At 47.1% G+C, this 23,159-nt stretch overlaps 1 protein-coding gene across 2 annotated transcripts in view; it reads right to left on the bottom strand.

Annotated features, from left to right (window-relative positions):
- The window catches only part of Rgs9 (regulator of G protein signaling 9), a 69,319-nt gene extending 46,750 nt beyond the window's left edge, over positions 1-22,569 (bottom strand). Inside the window, exons 1-6 of one of the 2 annotated variants that reach the window (XM_048446077.3) lie at positions 22,358-22,569; positions 7,816-7,912; positions 3,402-3,452; positions 2,133-2,239; positions 1,915-1,966; positions 1,614-1,672 (exon numbers count right to left, since the gene is read on the bottom strand). In XM_048446077.3, coding sequence (XP_048302034.1) covers positions 1,614-1,672; positions 1,915-1,966; positions 2,133-2,239; positions 3,402-3,452; positions 7,816-7,912; positions 22,358-22,414 — 423 coding nt within the window. In that variant the 5' untranslated portion in view covers positions 22,415-22,569. The remainder of the gene's footprint in view (positions 1-1,613; positions 1,673-1,914; positions 1,967-2,132; positions 2,240-3,401; positions 3,453-7,815; positions 7,913-22,357) is intronic. The other variant, XM_048446078.3, reaches the window with a different exon arrangement.
- Positions 22,570-23,159: the final 590 nt, after the last annotated feature.

Genomic DNA, 23,159 nt, shown 5'->3' with positions numbered 1-23,159 from the left:
CTATAAAGAGAGAGAGAAGGAAGGAAGGAAGGCCTGCAAACTGTGTCTGAAACTATCACAATGAAATCCAATATTTTGTGCTATTAATATATGCTAATAAAGAATTCTCAAAGATTAATCCTGACTTGATGTGATGGATGAATATAGATGGGTAAGGACAAGTTTTTAAAGAATTAAAACCCATAAAGATCATTGCCCTCTACCGGATATGTCAGTCTTATGCACTGAGTTAGCTTTTGTGGTCAGCTTTACACCACTTAGAGTCACCTGGGAAGAGGGACTCTCAACTGAAGAACTGCCTTGATCAGATTGGCTGTGGCACATAATCTGTGGGACACTGTCTTATGGGACTGTTAATTGATGTATGAATCCCAGCCCACTTCGGGCAGTATTATTCCTAGGCCGGTGGTCCTAGACTATGTAAGAAAACCAGCTGAGCATAAGTGAGTGAGAAAGAGAGTAAACAGCATTGTTCCTCCACGGTTTCTACTTCAGTCTCTGCCTCAGTTTCTCTCAGTAAGGGACTGTAATCTGAAAATATAAACCTAAATAAACCCTTTCTTCCCAGAGTTGATTTTTTTTGGTCATGGTACTTATCACAGCAACAGAATAAAACTAAGATACCTTCCGACGTTTCAGACATGTTCTTTGGGAAATCTGACCCACTCAGCCAAAATTTAAGTCTTTCCTATTGTTTTGACACCATAAATTTAAGTTCGAATTTGTTAATCAGGGCTTGTGTTATCATGTATATTAAGTTACATCATCTGAGAAAAACAAAAGAAACAGAGTAGCCTCAGTATCCCCAGTAATCACCAAGGCAAGGGCTTAAATTACAGCAGGAGAAAACAGAAGCGACACATGGAAAAGAATGTTTCAGTAAGCTGTAATCAAATCAATGGATGGGCAGATAAATGGACGATAGGTGGAAGATGGATGGATGGATGGCAGATGATGGATGGATGGATGGATGGATGCATGGATGGATGGGTGGATGGATGGATGGATGGATGGATGGGTGGATAGATGGATGGATGGATGGATGGGTGGATGGATGGGTGGATGGGTGGATGGATGGGTGGATGGATGGATAGGTGGTGGATGGATGGCAGATGATGGATGGATGAAAGGATGGATGGATGGATGGATGGATGGATGGATGGATGGATGGATGGACGGGTGGATGGATGGATGGGCGGACAGGTGGATGGATGGCAGATGATGGGTGGATGATGGCAGATGATGGATGGATGGATGGATGGATGGATGGGTGGATGGATGGATGATAGATGATGGGTGGATGGATGGATGGACGGACGGGTGGATGGATGAGTGGCAGATGATGGATGGATGGGTGGATGGATGAGTGGCAGATGATGGATGGATGGGTGGATGGATGGATGGACGGGTGGATGGATGGATGGCAGAAGATGGATGAATAGATGGATGGATGGATAATGGTGGATGATGGATGGATGGTGGAAGGATAGAGGACAGATGGGTAGATAAACGAATGATGGATAGACAGATGTAGTAATGTAGGGAAGAGAGAAAAATAGCTCAGGACTACATTCCATTCCATTATAAAACTCTAGTTGAATATGTCTCTGTACCTTTTCATATTCTTCTAAAATCCCTTTCTTCTTGATATTCCGCTTAGCTAGATAGATGGCTAGAAAAGAAAGCAATGGTATTTTCCATCGTTGTCATATTCCAAACCCCCCAGGTAGTCAAAAAAGATGTTTAGCCAACTAGGTCCCTTCCCCTTTCCCCATCCCAGCCTCCAGAGATACTTCTAATACAGATGTGAACTGACATAAAGGTCATGATGACAGCTAGACAAATGTCACCAATGCAGCATGCAAATAAGCAGTGTGTTAGGCAAGGGCAGAAGCATACAAGTGATGTATTTACCGTAATCTGTGTCTTCAGCTGGCCATTGCTGAGTGGGCCAGAAATAGGGTGTCTACAAAAGATGGCAGAAAACCATGGTTACCCACAGGGCTGGGACCTCATGGATCCTCAGCCCCAGAATGAGAAAGATAGCACCATTTCTAAATCCCTGATCTGTGAGAATATAAGGACAACTGGTCTACCCCACATTAGCATCTAAGGTCAAGGTCAAAGCTCACCTGAAACCGGTAGAGACTGCTGTCGGGCTTGAGAATAAGATTCTTGGGATCTTGCAAGGGATAGATGTAGCCGTACTTGACAATAAAGTTGCCCAAGTTCTGTGCCTCTGGGGAGAAGGAGTTTCCAGATAAAAGTTAGGAGTGGGGCCAAAACTCGAATCTCATGGCTCAGCCCGCCCCCAAGAGAGTACCCTATCCTTACAACATAAGACCTGAAGACTGAAAAAGAGGTTCTTTTTTTAAGGATTTGTTTGATTTTTTTTTATGTGCATGTATGTATATGTAGTACATGAGTGTGTGAGCATGAGCGTGTACATATGTATAAGTATGATCAGAAGCCAACATCAGGTCTCTTCCTCTATTTCTCTCCTCCTTACTGTTTTCAGACAGGGCCTCTCACAGAACACGAGCTCATCATTTCAGCTGGAGTAGTGGCCAGTGAACCCACAAGGCCTCTCCTGCCCCACTTCCAGCTCCCAGGGCAGGTTTTACAGACTTGGGCTGCTTTTTGCATGAGTGCTAGGAGCCTGAATTCAGGTCCTCATTCTTGTACAGCAAGCACTTTACCCACTGAGTCAGCCCAGCCCTTGCCTTTGCTTTTGACTCTAGTTCTTTTATTCTTGAAGGTCCTGTCTCTCCGATTAAAATGCAAATTTCTTAGTGACTCCTGTAACACCAGCTCTGTTGTGGAATATTAGTTTAGGCTGTGTTACAGCCATTTATGCTGTGGAATATTTGTCTAATGACGCAAAGATGTGTTGCATTCTTTTATGTTGCATGGGTTTTATGCTGTAAAGCTGTGTTACTTTGCCTGTCTAAAACACCTGGTTGACTTGATGAAGATCAAACAGTCAACAGTTAGGCAGGAGAAGGGATAGGTGGAGCTGCCAGGCAGAGAGAATAAATAGAAGGAGAAAGCTAGGCTCAAGGAAGAGAGAAGAGGAAGGAGAGGAGGACACCAGGAGCAAGCCACCCAGACACACAGCCAGTCATGAATAAGTAAGAAAAAAAGATATAAAGAATAAAGAAGGGTAAAAAGCCCAGAGGCAAATGCAGTTAAAGAGAAACGGGATAATTTAAGCTTGGCTTGACTAGAAACAAGCCAAGCTAAGGCTGGGCATTCATAAGTAAGAAAAAGTCTCCATGTATTTATTTGGGAGTTAGGTAGTGGGTCCCCAAAGAGTTAAAAAAAAACCCTACACTCCTTTTTGGTTTCCCCTCTAGTACCACATGTATAGCAATCAGTAATTGCATAGGCCAAGGCCTCACCCAGGTTAGAGATCCAAAGGCGCTGGATGATCCACTGTAGAACATCACCTCCTGCAAAACAGAGATGTAATTGATCTATGTCAAGACCTCCCAACATATGTAGCCCAGGACCACAAACTCTCCTCCACGCTGTGCCTCCTCACTAGTAGGCAATCCTATTCCTACTCAAATAACTCAGAACAATTCAGACCCACTGTGACCAGACCCCACCAGATCTGCAGCTTAACCTCCACTAGACATGGTCTTTTATTCATTCATTTGCTTGTTTTTATTGTGAGGCAGTCTTACTAAGTTGCCCAGGCTGAGAGTTAAATCGCTCGATTTAGCCAATGTCGTCTTGAACTCATAATTCCTATTTCTATCTCCCGCTCAGTCTTTACCTCATTCGCTATCTTTATCTTCTTACCACAAAATCATTTAAAGACCACCACTCATCAATTAAACAGCAAACACACTGAGTCTTCCTACTTGGGAAAAAAAAAAGTAGATCCAAGGTCAGCTAGGGTTCTGAACGGAGTTTGCACACACAAGAGTGAACCAGAACCTGGGATTGGAATTGAAGAAAGGTTGAGAGCAGGGATGGTCCTCCTACATCCAAGCCTCCAGGTATAACACTTAGGAGCCAGAGAACTCTAAATTCAAACCTTAAAGTTTGTGCAAAGGTACTTTTATCACAGTGGAGGAGGGAACCTATTTTAGTAACGTTTTGTAGGTTGATATGAAACTTTGGAAAGTAGAATGTGGGCTCCCTTTGTACTCTTTCCTCGGGCCCTGCAAGTCTCGGGTTATGGAGGGGCGCTGCACAGAGCTAGGACTGTGTAAAACAAAAGGCAGGAGAGAAAGAGGCAGGCAGAGATGAGTCAAGAGAGACGACAGACCCATTTACACATCCCTGAGCATTTAGGTTTATCTAAGGATGGAGACAAAAATAAGTGTGGAGAAGTCTGGAGCGACTGGAGGACCTGTGGGAGCTCTGAGCTCATTTCTCAGCCTGAGGCCTCTAGCCTCATGGCCAGATGCTCCTTGTACAAGAGCAGTGGCAACTTCAAAAAAAAACAAGGTGCCCAGAACCAACCCCCCCCCCAACAACTCAGACACTATCTGGTAAATGGCAATGGGCACATTCTCCACATCCTCAGCCAAAAGTGAAGAGTCTGGTCCCTACCCGCATAGGCAATGGCCCACAAAGCATGCCAAAGGTCGGAGCTCGAGGTCCTGTCATTGGCATCTTTGCGGCTGGCCGTCATAACTGATACTTCCCTTTTCAGGTAGCGAAAGAACATTTCTTTCATAGCCCTCCAAAGAGGTCCATTATGACCTACTTGTCTGAACCTAATTATCTGGCACCGTTGTGGTTAAGTATGAACAACCTGTACCTCTTCCTTAAATATTCCGTAGGCTGCGATGGATAACCAACCATTGTCTCTGTCGGTACCCACACGCCACCACTGCTGCTTCCAACATGTTCACCTCCTGTGGCTCTAAGCTTTGACTCAACCCCAGTCGGCGGTTCCCAAGCAAGATGCTTCACCTAAAATCCTAGGCCTCCGTGTGTCAGCCAACATTCCGCTCCATTCCTCTCTTTAAAGGCATGCAGCTTGCCAGTCTGCCTCAGGCAGCCATCAGCCTGGTTAGCACTCTCCACTGAGGAGCCCAGGGCTTTCTCATCCACTTAACTGCTTCCTGAAATAGACCAAACGAATTTACAGCGCCACTAGCATCTGCACCTCAGGGACTGTGCTGGCAGCCCGGCAGGCTGGCTGTGCAGGCTCCACAGCCAACGGTTCCCAGAAGCCGTGCGTCCTGCCGTGGAAGAACCTGGATGCACATTTGCCATCACTGGCTCTACCTTGGCAGGGAGGGGGCTCCCCCCTCATGATCCGTTTCTACAGAAGGTGGAACTCAAGAGAAGACAGGGCAGATAGGTAGCCTCCCCCAGATCTAGAAACCACGCATAACCCGTGTTTTCCTTATAGAAGGAAAGCAAAACACACGTTGATACAGGATAAGATGGAGGCGATTCTCAAAGCCAGACTCAAATTCAAGGTCCCTCATGAAAGGGCTCAGTGCTATGGGGCTCAGTTCTTAGCCTCGTCCTTGTTTCAATACTGGGGATTGAACCCAGGACACAAGAGCTGTACCACTGAACCACAGCTACAGCCTTCTCGGATTTCTTTATATATCTGTAGCCCCTTCTATAAAACAGGGGTTATCATACCCACTCCTAACTTTATCCTGGTTGTTGGCAGACACAGAGAAGGAAACTGCCAACTTTCCCAAGCTGTGAATCAGCTGCCACATGCTGGGCCCTTGAGCATCAGGGTCCCTTTTATCCCTGCACCTTGCCTCAGACAGGGCTTTCTGTAGCCACTCCAAAGTGAGAAAGCCCGAGAAGGGCTAGGAAAGGTGTAACTGAAGGATTAAGCCTCAGGCGTCCCACTCACGTCTAGGGCTCTCTGCAACACTAACTCGGAACTAATCCACATACTCAGTGAGCTTTTGTTAGACATCCTTATACAGACAGCCATGCCAAGTACCAGCCAGCAAGCCAAGAACTTCCCACTGAAGGGTCTTCTAGTCCAGAATTAGCAAATTCAAGGCAGAAATGACCGACAGTAGCCGGGATGCCTTCAAGGACAGCTGCCTCTTAAAACAATGTGAAGAACAGAGATACCCAACAAAATCCTACCCCGAGGTCTCCACTCTTTAGATGCCCAGGGCCACTCTAGTCCCACTCTCCCACGTGTCCCTGAACTGCTCCAAAGCACTCCAATCAATTCCAATTTTGCCCCAACAAGCCATAGTGGGTCTTTGGTTACTTGCGCAGGAGAAACCCTTGCCAATACATTGCCCCCATCCTGGGTTTCTCACTGAAACGCATGAATGGCAACCCCTGCCTGAGAGATGGCTAGGACGTGAATGGGCTTGTGCTGCCCTGGGGTCCTGCAGGCAGTAGGTGCCTGGTGAGTAGTAAGATCGCCCGCCAGTGCTCTGTCCCTCCCTGTGTCTCTTAGCACCCATAAGGTAGGACAGGCATGGTGGTTTTTTTAGTTTGTTTGTTTTGCTTTTAATCAGGGACACATTCAAAGCCACTAGAAGGGTGATGGAGACAGCATATCTCTACAACATGAAGGCATCTTATATGAAGAATACACAGTTAAGGTGCTGGGGACCGCTCAGCTGTTTCACACACAAACATGTGGACCCGAGTTTGATTTGCAACACCCATTTTGGGGTGGTTGTTTGTTTTGTTTTGTTTTTAAAGCCAAGTGTGATAACAAGAAGGCTGGGGAGACAGACAGGCAAGTTCAAGGCCAGTTAGGGACCCTGTCTCAACAAACAAGGTGGATGATCCCTGAGGAACAATAACTAAGGTTGATCCTTTTCATGTATGTGCAGAGAGAGAAGGGGATGGAAGGGGAGAGAGAGAAAAATACACTCAGATCATGGGTAGGGTCAAGAGTGCAGGTCCACAAATCCCTGGCTCAGAGACACAGTCGACTTCTGCAGGCACCAGGCCCTGCCATGACGTCTTCTCTGATACAAAACCTGATCTTAAAACATGGGTAACAGAGAAAGCAAAATGCATTCTCATGCTCAGACCCAGCACCCCCACCACACTACTCTCCCCAGGTGATGCTCTGGACTACCCTTAAAACTCCTATAAGGAGGAACTAGGGACTCCATCCCCGTGGGAAAGCTCCGAAGGGTCTGAGTGTGAATTAGAAGGAAGACAAAAGCCTTGGTTTCCCAGACAAACAGTAGTAAATACTTAGTTTTTTAAACCTAATGCGGCCTGAGCACAGCCATGTATCACACTTTTGCCGCTGGAACAACAACACAGCTGTCAATCACACACAACAGAAACGAAGCCTTACTTATAAACACAGGCTATGGGCAGTTTGGCAGGTGCCTTAGGTTTCTATTGCGGTGACAAAAAAAAAAAAAAAAACACCTTAACCAAAAGCAGCTTAGGATGGAAAGGGTTTATTTGGTTTATACATCTCAGGTCATAGTCCACGGAGCAAAGCCAAGACAGGAACCTGGAGGCAGGAACTGAAGCAGAGGCCATGGAGAAGTGCTGCTTATTGGCTTGCTCCTCATGGCTTGCTCAGCTTGTTCTCCTATGCAACTCAGGACCCAGGGGTGGCACTGTCCCCGCTCCACGGGCCAGGCATGCCCACATCAATCACTTAACAAGAAGACACCTTACAGCCTTGTCTACAGGCAATCTAATGGGGGTATTTTGCTACCTGAGTCTCCTCTTTCTAGATAACTCTAGCTTAAGTCAAATTGACAAAAACAAGCAAACAAAAACATAATAAACCAACCAGGACAGCATGTGGGCTCAAGGTTGCCCATCCCCTTGCGGGTTTTGTTTCAAATCACGACCTAAGCCACAAAGCCACATCACCTGTCATGGCGTGAGGGACACTGGTGACCAAGACCCTCTGGTTCTGCATTCTGACTCCTGTCTCTGGGTTCTGCATGTCCTTCACCAGCGCTTCAATCTGCAAGACAGAACAGAAAGAGCCTCTTGAATGGAAAAGTCATTCCAGAAGCTTCCCACAGTGCAAGCAGGATCCGAAGATGCAAAGGAGACCCAGGAGTTTCCAACCTGGCCCAGGAGCCAAATGGACTCCAAGCAGCTATAGGACAACCGAAACCACAAATGAGTGCTGCAAACAGACACCTCCCTGGCTGGAAGGCCTCAAAGGGATAAATTCTGACACAGGAAACGTGCAAAGGCTCAAGATCACGCTGCCCTCAACAAAAAAGATTCCGGGAGACAGAAAGTGAGGGAGGCATGGGTGGGAGGCAACGCCCAGGGACTTTGGGAGACAGAGAACCAAGGGAGATGAAGTGCTGTTTGAAGTGGGAATGGCGGGCGGAGGTTGGGTCACAATCGGTTTTACACGCCTGAGTTAGGTTTTAGTCTAGCAGTTGTTTCTGGGGGAGCATTTTGGAAATGTGCCCATAATAAAGATAAGAACATGGAGGCAGAAAGAGGTTTTTTCCAAGGTAGAAAAAGACGAGGTGGTCCATGGTCTATTCAGAGTGACTGCAACCATCTAGGAAAGATTCCGTGAGGCTCCTTCCTCTGTCACCACACCCTCAAGTCACCTCAGCGTGAGAGCTGATGAACCGTGGATTCCACTAGAACGCTTTCTAGGATCCATTTCTCACTTTTCCCTCTTAATATTTCAGGAGGTCTACTCTCGCCATCCTACTCAACGTTACAACTTTACGCCCTCAGATCTCCTGGTCCCCAGTTGCTTTTTCTGTAGCATTCAACTTCTAACACACAAGGCAATTGGCTTCCGTATAGTGTTTACATGGTGTCTCCCTTTGCACCTGGAAATTCAGCTCTGTTTTCCTGTCAGAGGCTGGTCTTTTTCTGCTGATGTCTCCTGCTGTATTCCACATCCCAGGAGGAGTGTCTTACATGGAGGCCATGCAAAACGCATCAGATGCATAAATTAATAAGCAAATGAAAGCAGTGTGGGGATGTGTCGGGATAACGGTTAGAAGACAGGGCTCTGAACACTCTGGTAAAGTGAGAAATGGCCGTACTTGTAAGAGATTGGGGAGCTGGGTGAGAGAGGCAGACATGATGCCAAGGTTTGTGACCTATCTGACCAGGGTGGGTCAGTTACCAGAAAAGAAAAATCCCAAATAATGTTTAGGAATGTAGCTCTGTGTTAGAGCCCTGCCTAGCGCTATGGAGGTCCAGGGTTCAGCCCCCAGTAACTTGAGGGGAAGTAGAGGAAGGAAGGGTGAGGAGAGGAGAGGTTAAGAGGAGAGAAGGGGAAGAGGGAAAGACAGAAGCAGGCACACCGCTCCTGCTCTGGCACGCTTGGAAAGCGCTGCTGAGAGCCACACTATCTGGAGAGGACTGCCCTGAGTACAGAAAAAGCAAGAGTCAGGAGACAGATTAAAAAGCAATGAATATCCAAGAGAATGCTGAAGCCAAAGAAAGTGAACAAACAATCCGAGGGAACTTGAAGCATAGGAAGACGTCACAAGACTTTTCATTGTTAAGACTGTTTTATCTTCTGCCGAGCGTGTTAGCACATGCCCGTAATGTCAGCATTCAGGGGAGAGAGGCAAGAGGGTCACAGCAAGTTCCAGGCCTGCCAAGGCTATACTGTGAGATCCTGTCTCAATAAAACCAAAACAGGGGGCCAGGAAAATGGCTTAGCAAGCAAGGGTATTTGCTGCGCAAGGGTGGAGACCTAGCTTTGATCCTCGGAGCCCCCATCGAGGTGGAAGGAAAGAGCTAGCCGCACAGGGCTGTCCTCTGACTTGCATGTGTGCACTGTAGCACATGACCACCCAGCACTCATACACAAATATTTAGCTTAGTTTTGTAAAATAATATTTTCTGCAGAATATGATGGCAAATGACAGTAACCCCAGCACTTGGAAGCTGAAGGTGGTAAGATTGTTGCAAGTTCGAGACCAGCCTGGTCTACATAGTGAGTTCCAGGCCAACCACAATTACATAGTGAGACTTTGTCTCAAAAAAAAAATAACAACAACAACAACGAATATTGCCACTTGAAAAAAAACTAAATGAAAATAAAACAAAAAAATGTTTTATATGCTCAAAAGAAATTACTTAGATGTTTCTATTGGCATTTGTGGTTGATACTGACTAAAGGTTCCAAACTTCACCTCCCTCAAGAAGTCCCTGATAGTAGGGAGACTACTCAGTCCCTCTCTAGAACCAGTGCTTCAGCAAGCAGGTATGGCCCTGGGCAATGCTAGGAAACCAAAGAACGACAGTGGGGCCATAAGCCTAAAAACTTTGCGTCTAGTGTAATCATCTCCCCCGCCCTCTGTGAAGATATTCCAAGATCCCAGTGGATGTTAAAGCCACAGACAGCGGGGCTGAAAAGATGGCTCAATGGTTAAGAGCACTGACTGCTCTGCCAAAGGACCCAGGTTCAATTCCCAGCATCCACACGGTAGCTTACAACTGTCTGTAACTCCAGTTCCAGGAGATCTAATGCCCTTATGCAGACATATGTGCAGAAAAAACACAAATGAAAATTTAAAAACTCACAGACAGTACTAAATCCAGGATATATTCATTTGCCCTAAACATGTACAGGAATAATAAAGTTTAATTTATATATAATGTACAGAAAGTATTATGGTATGGATCTGAAAAGTCCCTCCAAAGACACATATGTTGAAGGCTTAGTTGCCAAAGCTGTATAGGAAGGGGAGCTTGGAGAAAGTGATTGGATCATGGGGATTCTAACCAATGGGTTAATCAATCCATCTATGAGTTCATAATCTAACCGACTATTAGGGGTGATGGAAACTTAGGAGGTAGAAAGGAGTTGGAGGGTAGGGTCCTTGGAGACATATCCTTGCAAGTTATATCCTATCTTATCTAGACCCTCTTCCCCACTCTCTCCTCTCTCCCTCCCCAATGAGTTCATTTGGGCTGAGGTTGATCCCAAGGCAACAATAGGAGATAAGGAAATGCAATGAAGACCGTGTCCAAAAGATCATACACCGCGCTCCCAGGGTGAATCTTACAAGACAGGAAGAAGGTGAGCAGGAGGAAGGTCAGATCGTACATACAGGTCTCCCGGCTAAAAAGCTGCTGGAGCCACAAGCTCGTGAAGGGAACCAACTCATGAGACTAAAGAAGCCCCTCTGCCTTTCCCTGGTCCACAGCTCTGTCCTGAGGCCTGGGAGCTGCTCACACCTGGACATACCCTAGGACCAGCCTGCACACATCCTCACTAACGCCCAAAGCAAGCTGCTCCTCAGTTCACTTGCTTCTTCTCAATTTAACAAACTTGATTCTATCATCATTGCCTTCCTGTGACTTAGCCTGACGACTTCTCCTCCAACATTGAGCAGCCGCTATGATAAACAGGGCTTTTTGCAACTTGAAGGTGCTTGTGGTCGGAAGCAAAATGAATCCCAAGTTCTCACTCCCCCCACCCTGGGAATCCTTTCTCTCTTAACTGAAGAACTACAGTCCATTTAAGAGCATGGGATTCCTTTCTCTTCTCTAAAATGGGACCACGGCAATTTATGCCTCCATGATGCATGTGGTTTGATAATAGTATGGTATCTAATGAAGCAACTATGTTAGAATGATCTAGAGAAACATGTATGTGGATATGCACATGGTCTATAAAAAGAAAGACATACAGGGTGAATATCCCTTATCCAAAATGCTTGATACCAGAAGCACTTTGAATTTCAGATCTGGGATATTTACATATACACAGCACATCTCAGAGATGGAAACCTGTTATGTCTAAACATAAAATTCATTTTTATTGCATGTACTGTTTCTGACATGTAACCATAAGAATTTTTTATATTATTTTTTCACATGAACTGTTTTTTGTGGTTATTTTTTTATTTTGATTGTTATTTTGTTTTGTTGTTGGTAGTGGTGGTATTTGCTTTTTGTTTTGTTCTGTTTGTTTGGTTTGGTTTTGGGTTTGTTTAGGGGGTTTTTTTTGGTGTGAACTTTTTTGATTGTGGCACCACACTGATACTCAAAAAGCTCCTAATTCTGGAGTGTTTGGTTTCATATTTCTAGATTGTTTTGATTGGGGTGCTGGGAGCATAAGCTGCCATGCTTATATTCATTTACATTAATAGCATGTATGCAATTAATACATCTTTGGAACTTAGCAACAGGTCTATGCTTAGATAACCCAGGAACAAAAATCCAACTTTATAGTCAGAGACCAGTCATTTGTTTCCTGGCCACCCAGACCTGAAATAATCACACAGAAACTATGTTATTACTCATATTTGGCCAATCACTTAAACATATTGCTAGCTAGCTCTAGTATCTTAAACTAACCCATTTCTATTCATCTGCGTATCGCCTCCCTGCAAGGTTCCATTCGTCCAGTGTCTGTCTCCTGCAGCGGCTACCTGGCCTCTCATTGACTCCGCCTACTCTCTCCTCCTCTATCTGCATGGAACTCCTGCCTTGCCCTGCTCTGTGCTGCAATAGGCCCAAAGCAGCTTCTTTTTTAACCAATGGGATTCACAGCAAATAGAGGAGAATCCCACACCACAACTCCACCACTGAAACAAATTCAGGTATTTATTGAGCTCTGGGAGGGTACAAAAAAAAAAAAGCGAAAGCTATACCCTTAGGCAGTAGAGATACTATACCCTTAGGCAGCAGAGATACTATACCCTTAGGCAGCAGAGATACTATACCCTTAGGCAGCATAGATGCACCATTAGTCCTCAGTGAGTGACAGAGACAGTAACATGGAAATGAGTTTACTAGCACCAAAGCAAAAGCTCTGGGTGCTGCGAGAGCCCAGTTCAAAGCTTTGCTCCAGTCTAGAAGTGAGAAGTTTTAAGTAATTGCTAAATCTGGGGGTCAGTGGTAGAGCACACACTCATCCTAAGTTTGACACCCAGAATCCAAAACAAACACATGCAAAGCTGACGTCGAACATTTTCTTGATTTATTTGATTCTCCATAAACTAAAGCCTACCTACCATCTACATCACCACGGGGATACCGCAAAGATTCAATGTGGTTACGCATCGAAAGCCTTAGCATACACTGTAGTATTTACGAGGTCAAAATTACACACTGAATCACAAACCAAAAAAATCGGGACAATGCTAGTGGTTTAAGAGCTGGGAGAGGAAGGTGACTACCAAAACTCTGCAAAGAGGGCGGGCAGAATCGCCCTTAGTCATGAAGACCAGGCTGCACTCCAACAGGCTCACGGCAATGAAGAGCACGGAGCCTCTACATGACATGGGGAGGCTGACGCTTGTTCTCTGGTGATCACAAGGCTGCTTCAGACAGTGGTAGAGGCATTGCTCAACAAAATTAAAAATCGACTTTAAGGACCTCTGTGATCCAGCCATTCCAACCCCAGACAATCATGTAAAGGAAATGAAATCAGGATCTTGAGAGGAAGTCTGCACCCCACCCCCAAGTTTACCCCTTCATTATTCACAAGGGCCAAGATGAGGAAAGAACATAGGTAGCTATCAATAAGTTAAAAGATGAGTAATATGTGATGTACACATGCCAGAAGACAAGGCTGCAATAGTTAAAGATTCGGGTGAGCACTGGGCATTAATTCATCTTGGTAAATGTAAATGAAAGAAGTCGGACACAAAAGTAGACAGGGCACTCATATGAAGAACCGTTTCAAGGCAAAGGCGGCCTATAGACTTCTGGATGCCAGGCACTAAGAGAAGAAATGGGGATTTGCTAATTGATGGCCATAAAATTTCAGCTAAGAAGAGGAAGTCCTAGAAACATGCTGTCCAATATTGGGATCATTTGTTGTTAACACTGCACTGTGCACATAAAAATTTAAGGCAGATTTCATGTAAAGTCTTACCACAATAAAATAAAATTAAAAATAAAATAAAGAGAGACTAACCCAGCCACCGTGGAGGTTAGAGATCATCCAGGGAAGCCCTGAACTGCAAAGTTCTCCCTGCTACCACCCCCTCAGCCACCTTGCTCTGAAGCTGGAGGGCCCCCACCTTCTCAAGAGCGTGGGCCTATGACCTCATTCAGCACTCAGGGGTGCTTTTCATCTTTGTTGCAAAATTAGCAATTGCAGCTCAACGACCATCTCAAGACACAGGCTGGGATCTGGTGTGCAGCCAAGGTCAAAGCTCAACCTGAAGGCGAGAGCCAGCAGCATCAGGGTCTGCCCCTGTACGACACATTTCTGTCTGCAAAGACATTTGCCAAGCTCACAGTACCATCAGGAACAAAATTGCATTCCAGGGACTGGGTAGATGACTCAGCCTATAAAGTACTAACCCACAAAACCACGAGGACCCAAGTTCAATCCCCAGAACCACCATCCATGTAAAACTCTGGGCATGCAATCCCAGAGCTGGAAGTCAGATTCCCCAGCCTATCCTAACGTGTGAGCCCCGAGTCCTAGTGAGAGACCTTGTCTCAAAAGCAAGATGAATGGGTCCTGAGGAGCAATACCCAAGGTTGACTTCCAGTTTCTATACACACATTCATATATACCAACACACACACAGAAATGTATCTGTACACACGCACACACAAACGCATCTGCACATGCATGCACGCGCGCACACACACACACACACACACACACACCTACATTTCAGATCCACCCAGAGCTTCAGTATTTGGCCTTCAGTGAGGTAAGACCTCGGCAGTGTCTCAGGACAGAGGGGTCAAGTAGCAGAGACGAAGAGAATCAGAGGCCCCGGTAGAGGTTTTGGATGGGGATGGGGCATAGCGGCACCCAGCAGAGCTGGTCAGGGAACCAAGGAAACTATACGAACAGAAAGGTAGAAACGTGGGAGGGATCATAACATGTGACGCAATGTTCTTACTAGTGTGACTTCCCAGGGTCCTGAGCTGTGCGTCTCAGAAACTCAGAGTTCTCTTCAGTTTTCTGAAGTCAAAGCCCAAGACTCCTTTCTCTCATGTTAGCTGCAAAACTGAAAGGCCAGATTCACTTAAAGTGTGTGTGTGTACGTTTGTGTGCATGCGTGCGTGCACACATGTATGTTTATGTGTGTAGGTATACATTGTGAGGCTATAGGACAACCTTGGTTGTCGCCCCTCAGACACACCCACCTTGTCTTTGAGGTCCCCTCGCTCACCAAGCATGCTGAGTACAGAGTCCCGGGGATCCACCTGGCTATGCCTCCCCTTACAAATTACAACTGTGCGTCTCCACACCTGGCTTTTTTTTTTTAAAGGTGGGTTTTGGGTATGGAACTCAGGTCCTCACGCTTGCAAACCAAGCATTTTACTGACTGAGTTATCTTCCCCACCCTCAAAATCATTTTGTTAAATGAAACAAAGTTGTTTCGTGCAAACGTGGGCCCATAAACTGGAGAAGGGGCCAGATTCCCACCTTAAAAGTTAGAACCCGAGAGTCGCCGGCAGCCTTTGCATTAAAAAAAAAACCAAAAAAACACTAGTTATTAAGAATTTGAAAATAACCTTCAGAGGAGGAATAATGAGAGCTATTTTAAAAGCCACAATGAGGGAGTCAGATTTCTTTCTAGCAGGTGTGACACTCTTCACAAAAAGGAGAAGCCCGTGGGAGGGGGCTCATCACACTCGCCTCAGGGAACATTGTGAGGAAGTCAGCACACTGGGATTCCGATCAATTTCTCTCACTTTCCCCCTCAGAAATCCCTCTGAGGGGCTCTCCCCCATCACTTAAAACTGACAGAGTTTTTCAGCTGGTGGTGCCAACTCTGAGAGACTGTTAGAAGTTGAAGACTATTCCCCAAATTCATATATTGAAGTCTTCACCCTCACCATCTCTGAATAGAGTTGATTTGAGAAGTGGGGTCTTTTAAAGAGATGGTAAGGGCCGGGTGTGGGAGGACATACACGCAGTTCCACCCAGTGCTCGACAGGCAGAGGCAGGAGAATCAAGCAGCTGGAGTCAGCCTACATTACACAGCAAGACCCTGTATTAAAAAACCAAGGGCTGGGTCTGGCCAAAGGGCTCAGTGGGTAGAGGTGCTTGCAGCCAAGTCTTACAGCCCAAGTTCAATTCCTGGGAGCCACACGCTGTGAAGAGGGAACTCTCTCCCAAAAGTTGTCCTTCTGCTTCTACACGTGCGTGGAGCAAAGGTGCACCTCCACAAATAAACTAAAAAATGTAATAAAAAGAATATTTTTAATGGAAAGAACAAACCAAGGACTAGTGGAAGAGCATGACCTAGCTTTCATAAAACCTTGGATTCAGCCCCAATGACCACCACACAAGCGTGCACGCGCGCGCGTGCGCGCACACACACACACAGAGAGAGAGAGAGAGAGAGAGAGAGAGAGAGAGCACAAATGTGGTCATACACATAGGTACTCCTCCAAGACAATTGGTGTCCTTAGGAGAAGAGGATTATGCCCTAGCTGAGAAGAAGGTATGAGGACAGAGAACAGCTATCTACAAATCAAGAGGAGGGACGTCAGAGGAACCCACCCCTGCTGTGGCTGAGCTCAGATTTCTAATCTCAAGGACTATGAGAAAGTGCGTTTCTGTTATTTAAACCACTCAGCCTGCATGGGGCTTCCACTGTACACTTTCACACTGCCGGACGTCTCTCTAGACCCTGCTCCCCGGAAGATCAGTTTCCAGCGCCTCTCAAGATAACAAGAAACATCAGCCTGGTCTCGTTCCCAGGCAACACAGAAACATCATAAAACCAGGCCACTACTAGGCCCCTGAATGACCCTGAGTTGGCCTCCGAGATGCACATGTTTCAGGCTGAAACTTGGCTGCGGGTGAGCCAGGGACCCACGACATTATAAAGGGATCCGAAACGATGGCTTTGATGGCTCTGACATCCCACCTACCACACCCACGCTGCTCCTCAAATTAAGGAGCTGTCACTCACAGTGGAGGATCTCAGGGGCAGGAATTTTCCTTTGCACTGGAGAGTGCTCCCAAGGGGGCAGTCATAATCAGTTCTTTCCTTTATTGAGATGGGGAAAGTGACCCAAAACCACAGGGTTGTTTTTCTAACTGAGGAGCATGTGACCTTGCAAATAAGCCATGGTCAGCTCAACTCAGTAGATTAAAGACATATACCAGCACCCCGTGCCTGGCCACTACATGGTGGTCTTGACCCCAAATCTGCTCTGTCTACCTTCCTCTTAGATCAGCAAGGCACTGCAGGCAACCCCAGCTAAAGACAGCAGTGGCCAGCTTCTATTGATTCTGCTTTTGTGTCCTGCACATCTCATGCACTAAATCCTGCCCCATTGGAAAGTCCTCCACCCCACTCTGGACTACGGTCTCTGCCTTAGCTGGTCCACAGTCTTCAGGGTGTTCTCCAGATCATCCTCCTAAGTGATGAGATTAGGTATCCACTCATGTCCCTATTGCCCCTTAAACTAAGAAAGAGTGTCCCATGGGCATTTTGAATGGGATCATTATTTGTTGGTGGTGTGTCCAGTGCATGGTGGAGTACTAATTAGTATTCCATGCTAGTAAAATCCCAAATTGGGTACCCACAATATATCCAATTGCTGTCCAGTGTCCTTCAGGGGCCACTATTTCAAATGTATGTTCAATCCACCTAAAAAGCTCTTCTAGAAAGACCAATGCTTGGGCTGGGGATAGATCTTAGTTGGTAGGGTACCTGGATAAAACCCTGGGTTTGAGTCCCAGCAGCACACGAGCTGGGTATGGTGACACACCTCTGTAATACCAACACTTGGGAGATGGAGATAGGAGGATCAGAAGTCTGAGGTCATTCTCCACTGCTTAGGGATTCTGAGGCTAGTCTGGGATCCATCAGCCCCTGGCTTGGTGTCAGCGTTTCCTGAGGCGCAGCCAGTATCAAGACACACTCAAGCTCTCTCATCAGAATCACCCCCGTAGCATGTAAACTAACCCGCCGTATTCATCTCTGGTTTTAAAGACATCAAACGGCATCTCATTAAACACAGGAAGCATCAGATCTTCACCATGTCACGTGACGCTCCCCAGCTGTGAGCCTTTCTTACCTCCCACCTTCCCATCCACCCACCGCAACACCCACCCCATGCCCTCTCTGGCCTGGTGATCCGGCCTCAAGGAGTCTTTCACACTGACAGGTTATCCTACATGTCTGTATTTTATACCAGCCTAAGATGTTGCTCATCTTCCTCTCTTCCTGGAAAAAAAAAAAAGCACTGATAATTTTTCCTAACTTGCTTATGAGCTTCCTTAGGAAACCTGACTCCCCTGGTCCCAGGCACAGCGGTGCATCCTCCAGCAGCGTCTGTCACAGCCATGCATGCACCACATGTCTCCTTGTTTATTCAATATGTCTTTCTCACTGGACCCAAAGCTCCTTGGTGTCCCTGGCGCCTGGCACTCGGTGCTGCATTTTGTATACCAGACACAAAGGATGGCATGAGACAGTGATACCTTCCTCTGCCTCGGTCTCCTTGATGCCTCTGCTTCTCAGTCCCTGCTAAGTAGAAGGGAGATTCTAGAAGGCACAGAGAAAAGCTAAGTCACCTGACAGAGGGCTCCGTGCCATGGCATCGAGGAATCCCCAGGCCACTGGCAAGTGGAAATGGCCAGGAGAGTGACTATAGCAACACTGAGGTATGTGGGCCAGAACCACAGGAAGGGTCCACGGGGCCACAGCGACTCACTGATGCTCACTACATGCTGTCAGCTAATCCCCCGGTAAAGGCCTGGCACGGGGGTCTCCACCTTCCTGTCACGCTTATCTTTTTGAGCCAAGGTCTCGCACTCACTATGTGGCTGTGATAGCTAGTTTTTATGTCAACTAGACACGAGTTAGTGTCACTTTGGAAAAAGGAATCTTAATGAAGAAAGTATGTCAATAGGATTGGCCTGTAGGCCAGTGTATACGGAATTTCATGATTAAGGGTTAATGTGGGAAGGTGCAGCTCACTGTGGGCAGTGCTTGCCCTGAGCCGTGGTCCTGGATGTGATAAGACATCAGGCTGAGCAAGCCCTGGGAAGCAACCCCGGGTGCAGCGCTCTCTATGGCCTCTAATTCAGTTCTTGCCTCCAGGTTTCTGGCCCTGACGTCCCTCAGTGATGAACTGCTACCTGGAAGAGTTAAGATAAAGCAAACCCCTACCTCCCCACGTTTCTTTTGGTCATGGTGTTTTATCACGACAATAAGAACCCTAAGACAGTGGCCAAGACTGGCTTTGAGCTTCCAATCCTCCTGCCTCCACCTCCCAAGCTCTGTGAGTCCAAGCATGCACCACCATAACCAGTGCACATGGTGCGGAGGAGTAAGTCCAGGGCTTCATGACACTGAACAAACATGCTACTGACTGAGCCACGTACCCAGACCTCAACACACCTTGAACAAGATCTGATATCCCAGACGAGCAGCGACTGGGCTAAAGGGCACTCTCTGTAGACACTGCGTTGAGCTTGAGGTGGAAATGGAGGATAGAAACCCTTGGACTCACAGGAGGAGAAAAGGTCCCCCTGAAAAGCATTGCTTTCCTTGCCATTTCCAGGGTGTCTGGAGTTATGAGGGGTTACAGAGACCCTTAAATTACTTGCTTAACTCAGGGGAAAAAAATAGCTCATTACTCATCTGGCTCACCTCAGTGGTCATCTTAATTACCCATCAGCCATGTCACTTGTCTGTTCCAAATGTTGCCATGGTTCCTTGATGTAGGAAGGGAATCAAACTGCCTTCAAGGCATCCTAAGGGCTCATCATTGTCCCCTCTACCTCCTTCTACCTTTCTGTCCCCTCCTGTGCTTTAAAATATGTCTGCTACAGAGCAACATACCCTCAAACTCACCAGCTTCCCTATGTCTTTTTGCCTCCGCACCTTGAGAAAATGTTCTCTGTACCTGCTCTCTCTCTCTCTCTCTCTCTCTCTCTCTCACTCTCACTCTGTCTCTCTGTGTCTCTCTCTCTGTCTTGCTTTCTGACTCTGTCTCTCTGTGTGTGTGTCTCTCTGTGTCTCTGTCTCTCCTCTCCTCTTCTCTCTCTCTCTCTCTCTCTCTCTCTCTCTCTCTCTCTCTCTCTCTCTCTCTGCCTGCCTGTCTAGACTCTCCCATTTATCCTTCCGTTCTCAGCTCGGTGTCCCTCTAGCACACAGGCCTTCTCACAAGCTCCTCACCTGTCCTACACCATGGGAAAACTCTGTCCCCTGTATCACACCTGCACAGACAGGCCCACTCCTGTATTGTTTCCAAGTTCTACCTGTGGTTATATGACTGACAAGTTGCCTAACCTTTCTGCGCCTCAGTATCCTTCTCTGTAAGGGAGAGTAGCCACTGTCTGACAAAATAAACGAGATAATGTGTGGGAAGCTTCAGCCACCTTGGACATAGCACACTTCACAACACACAGTGAATGGGTGGGCAATGGTACCTGCACCTGGGTCCACATTCTGCTGGTCTGGGCCTTCCTCTAAAAGTCTGATTGTCTAACTCAGGGGGAAATGGATCTGAGGATCTCCTACTACAGGCTCTGTTCTGTCTGCTGACCTAAGGGGTTCTGTGATCCAACCCAGGACCCAAGTGTACACAGACAGGATGTAGACAGGATCCTTGCCAGCACAAGGCATGCAGGAAGCAATGTTGCGGGTGAGGAGGACAGAATCCGTAGACCCAGAGAGGGAAATCACTCTCGCTGGAATCAGAAGAGCCTGCTTCACAGAGGGGTGGGAGTTTGGCAGAGGGGGAAAGGGATGTTCCCATGGATGTCTGGAAGGGTATGGGGTTCCTACAGAAATGAGAACATTCATGAGTGGCCACTCTGAGTGCCTGGGCTGCTTTGCTCTTACTCGGGGAGGGTAGGAATGGGAATTGGGTGAGAGGCAGAGCCAGAGAGATAGTGGATGCAGGACCTTGAGAAGCCGGGCTGCAAAGCAGGTACAGCATCCCATGAGCCCGGGAAGCCAACAGGGAGGATCACGTGAAAGAGGTCACTCAGTTTGGGAGAAAAAAGCAATGTGTATAAAGGACGTCATAGAAGAGTGGGGAGGCAATGAGGTACATACAGCTGGCTGAGAGCAGAGGCTGTGTGGAAGATCAGGCTTGGCCAGGGGGTAGGGTAGAGGTAAACGAGAGATGAAATAGAGGGGAGGGGGTTTGAGATAGAGGTGAGGGAGGTAGAATGGAAGGGAGAAGAAGACAGACTGGAAAGGAGGTGAGGGGACTGGGGATGGGGGCAAGGAAGGCTGGGTGGAGGTAAAATATGCTAAGATTGGGGGCATGGCAGTGGAGAGCAAGACTCTGCTCAGAAAGCCGAGGGAAAGGATGCTTGGGATTCAATGAGCGTTAGTGCTCCGGACAGGTACTCTGAGCCTTCAAGCCAGGCCGTCTTGTATGGGAGGATAAGACAGTCCTGGGGCACAATCTAAAGGTGATGCTTTACTTTTGAATGGCAGACTTCTTGTCCTTTTAGGAGCTGGAAGCTGACTGACTGTTTATGTGTCCGAGTGAGACAGTATTCCTTTCTGTCCTCAGCATGACCCTCACATCTACCTACCTCTGCTACCTGGCCTCCTGCAGACAACTAGGTGTGACGAATGTCCTGATGTTCCCAGGACTGTCCTGCTTTTACCATCTTGTAGATTAGGACAGTTAGTCACCAACTGCACCCAGATGCTAAGCCCCAGGGGCTTAAGGCAGGACCTAGCTTGTCACAAAGCATTGGGCTAATTCTGCTCATTAGGATAATCCTATTTCACACTGCACCGTGAAAAGTGGTGTGAGCCAGAGGGGGGGATAGACAAGTGACCTGGGACCTAAGCCCCTGCATGTCCCTTCCCACGCTTTCTAACTCAAAAGCCCAGAACAAAATGAACCACTTTGTCCCCAGACACATCACCCCATAGGTGCGTTCCACCTCCCCCATGTCCATCGTGAACGAACACCCTGTGCTGTTCATTTGCCATTTGCCATCCACAGGAAAAGGTTCAGACTGTACAGAAAATACACCCTCAAAGTGGCGGGGGGGGGGGCCTCTCAAACCCTCAGATCACAACATATCCCTAGTCTTTTACACACACACACACACACACACACACACACACACACACACACACACACACCACGGGGAGGGGGGAATCCTGCTGTTTAGTATTGGGGAAAATGCTCGAAATATTCATTTAGTAGCTGATACCTTGTAACAATATCAGCTCTCTCAAATCCCCGCGCAGCCACAAGCACCCTCCTCTGAGTAACAGGTTGTTTTCGGCCTCCAGCCGACCATCACGGCTGCATTCAAATTCTCTACTATAAACAGTTTACGCGAAAATCATTATAGTTTTTAAATGCAACCACATATAGCAAAAAAAAAAAAAAAAAAAAAAAAAGTCATGTAGTACAATTGAGCAGCGTGAACCCACCTAGAGGGACGCCCTCTGCCCCTGCCCAATCTTCTCTTGGACACTCCACATACTGGGTCCCCGCCCACCTTCCAGGGTCCAGATGGGGACACCCGGGGTACCTTTTGGAGAAAAGCCATCCTCGGCCTGTACTGCTGGCCTTGGTGTCGGATCGTCATTCTGGACCCTGGAAAAATTCACGACCACAACACGACTGGGAGCGGAAAGGGAAAACCCCCAAGTTCACAAGCCAGCCTGGGCGTGGACCTGGAGGCGCCGAGAGCTAAGCGCGCAGGGCCCAGGATGCTCGCCGCCCCTCGACTCTACCCTCGCACCCGCCGACATGCAAAGCAGCTGGAATTCGCGCCAACCAATCAGTGAGCAGCGCCACGCACTCATTAGCATGCACTGCGCGGGCTCCCACTTGCCACCAGGGGGCGGCGTCCCACTCCACCTGGACCAAGCATCAGGTAGGAAGGGCCAATTAGGGATGCTGAAACTAGAGCATCTGTCCCAAGGTGTGTGAGCCTGCTAACCTAAGAGGAGTCTATACAGAACTGAGATGAAGCACTCACCAACAAACCACACCGGAAACGGGACTTTCCCGTGTCGGCTTGCAGAAGAGTTGGGCATCTTTGGATAAGTTAGCGTTAACAATTTCTTCATAGGAGAAGTAACATTTTAAACAGGTTCGTGATATCTGGTATAAGCGTCCATCGAGCTTTTAATAGATAGATGAGTAACGCTGTGGTTGACCTTAAGTAAATATTTAAGAAAAAAAATATCAGATGTGGACTTTTATTTATTGACCCAAAAAGTAGACTAATTGGTAAGACGTTGATTACAAGAGGGGTGGTAGCACATGTCTTTAATCCCAGCAAGTGTCTGAGGCCAGTTTGGTCTACAGACCAAGTTCCAGGACAG

Source organism: Myodes glareolus, chromosome 9 (assembly GCF_982192425.1).
Source record: "Myodes glareolus chromosome 9, mMyoGla1.1, whole genome shotgun sequence".
Lineage (NCBI taxonomy): Eukaryota > Metazoa > Chordata > Mammalia > Rodentia > Cricetidae > Myodes > Myodes glareolus.
The sequence above is the reverse complement of the archived record's forward strand: the minus strand, read 5'-3'. Positions and strand labels throughout refer to the sequence as shown.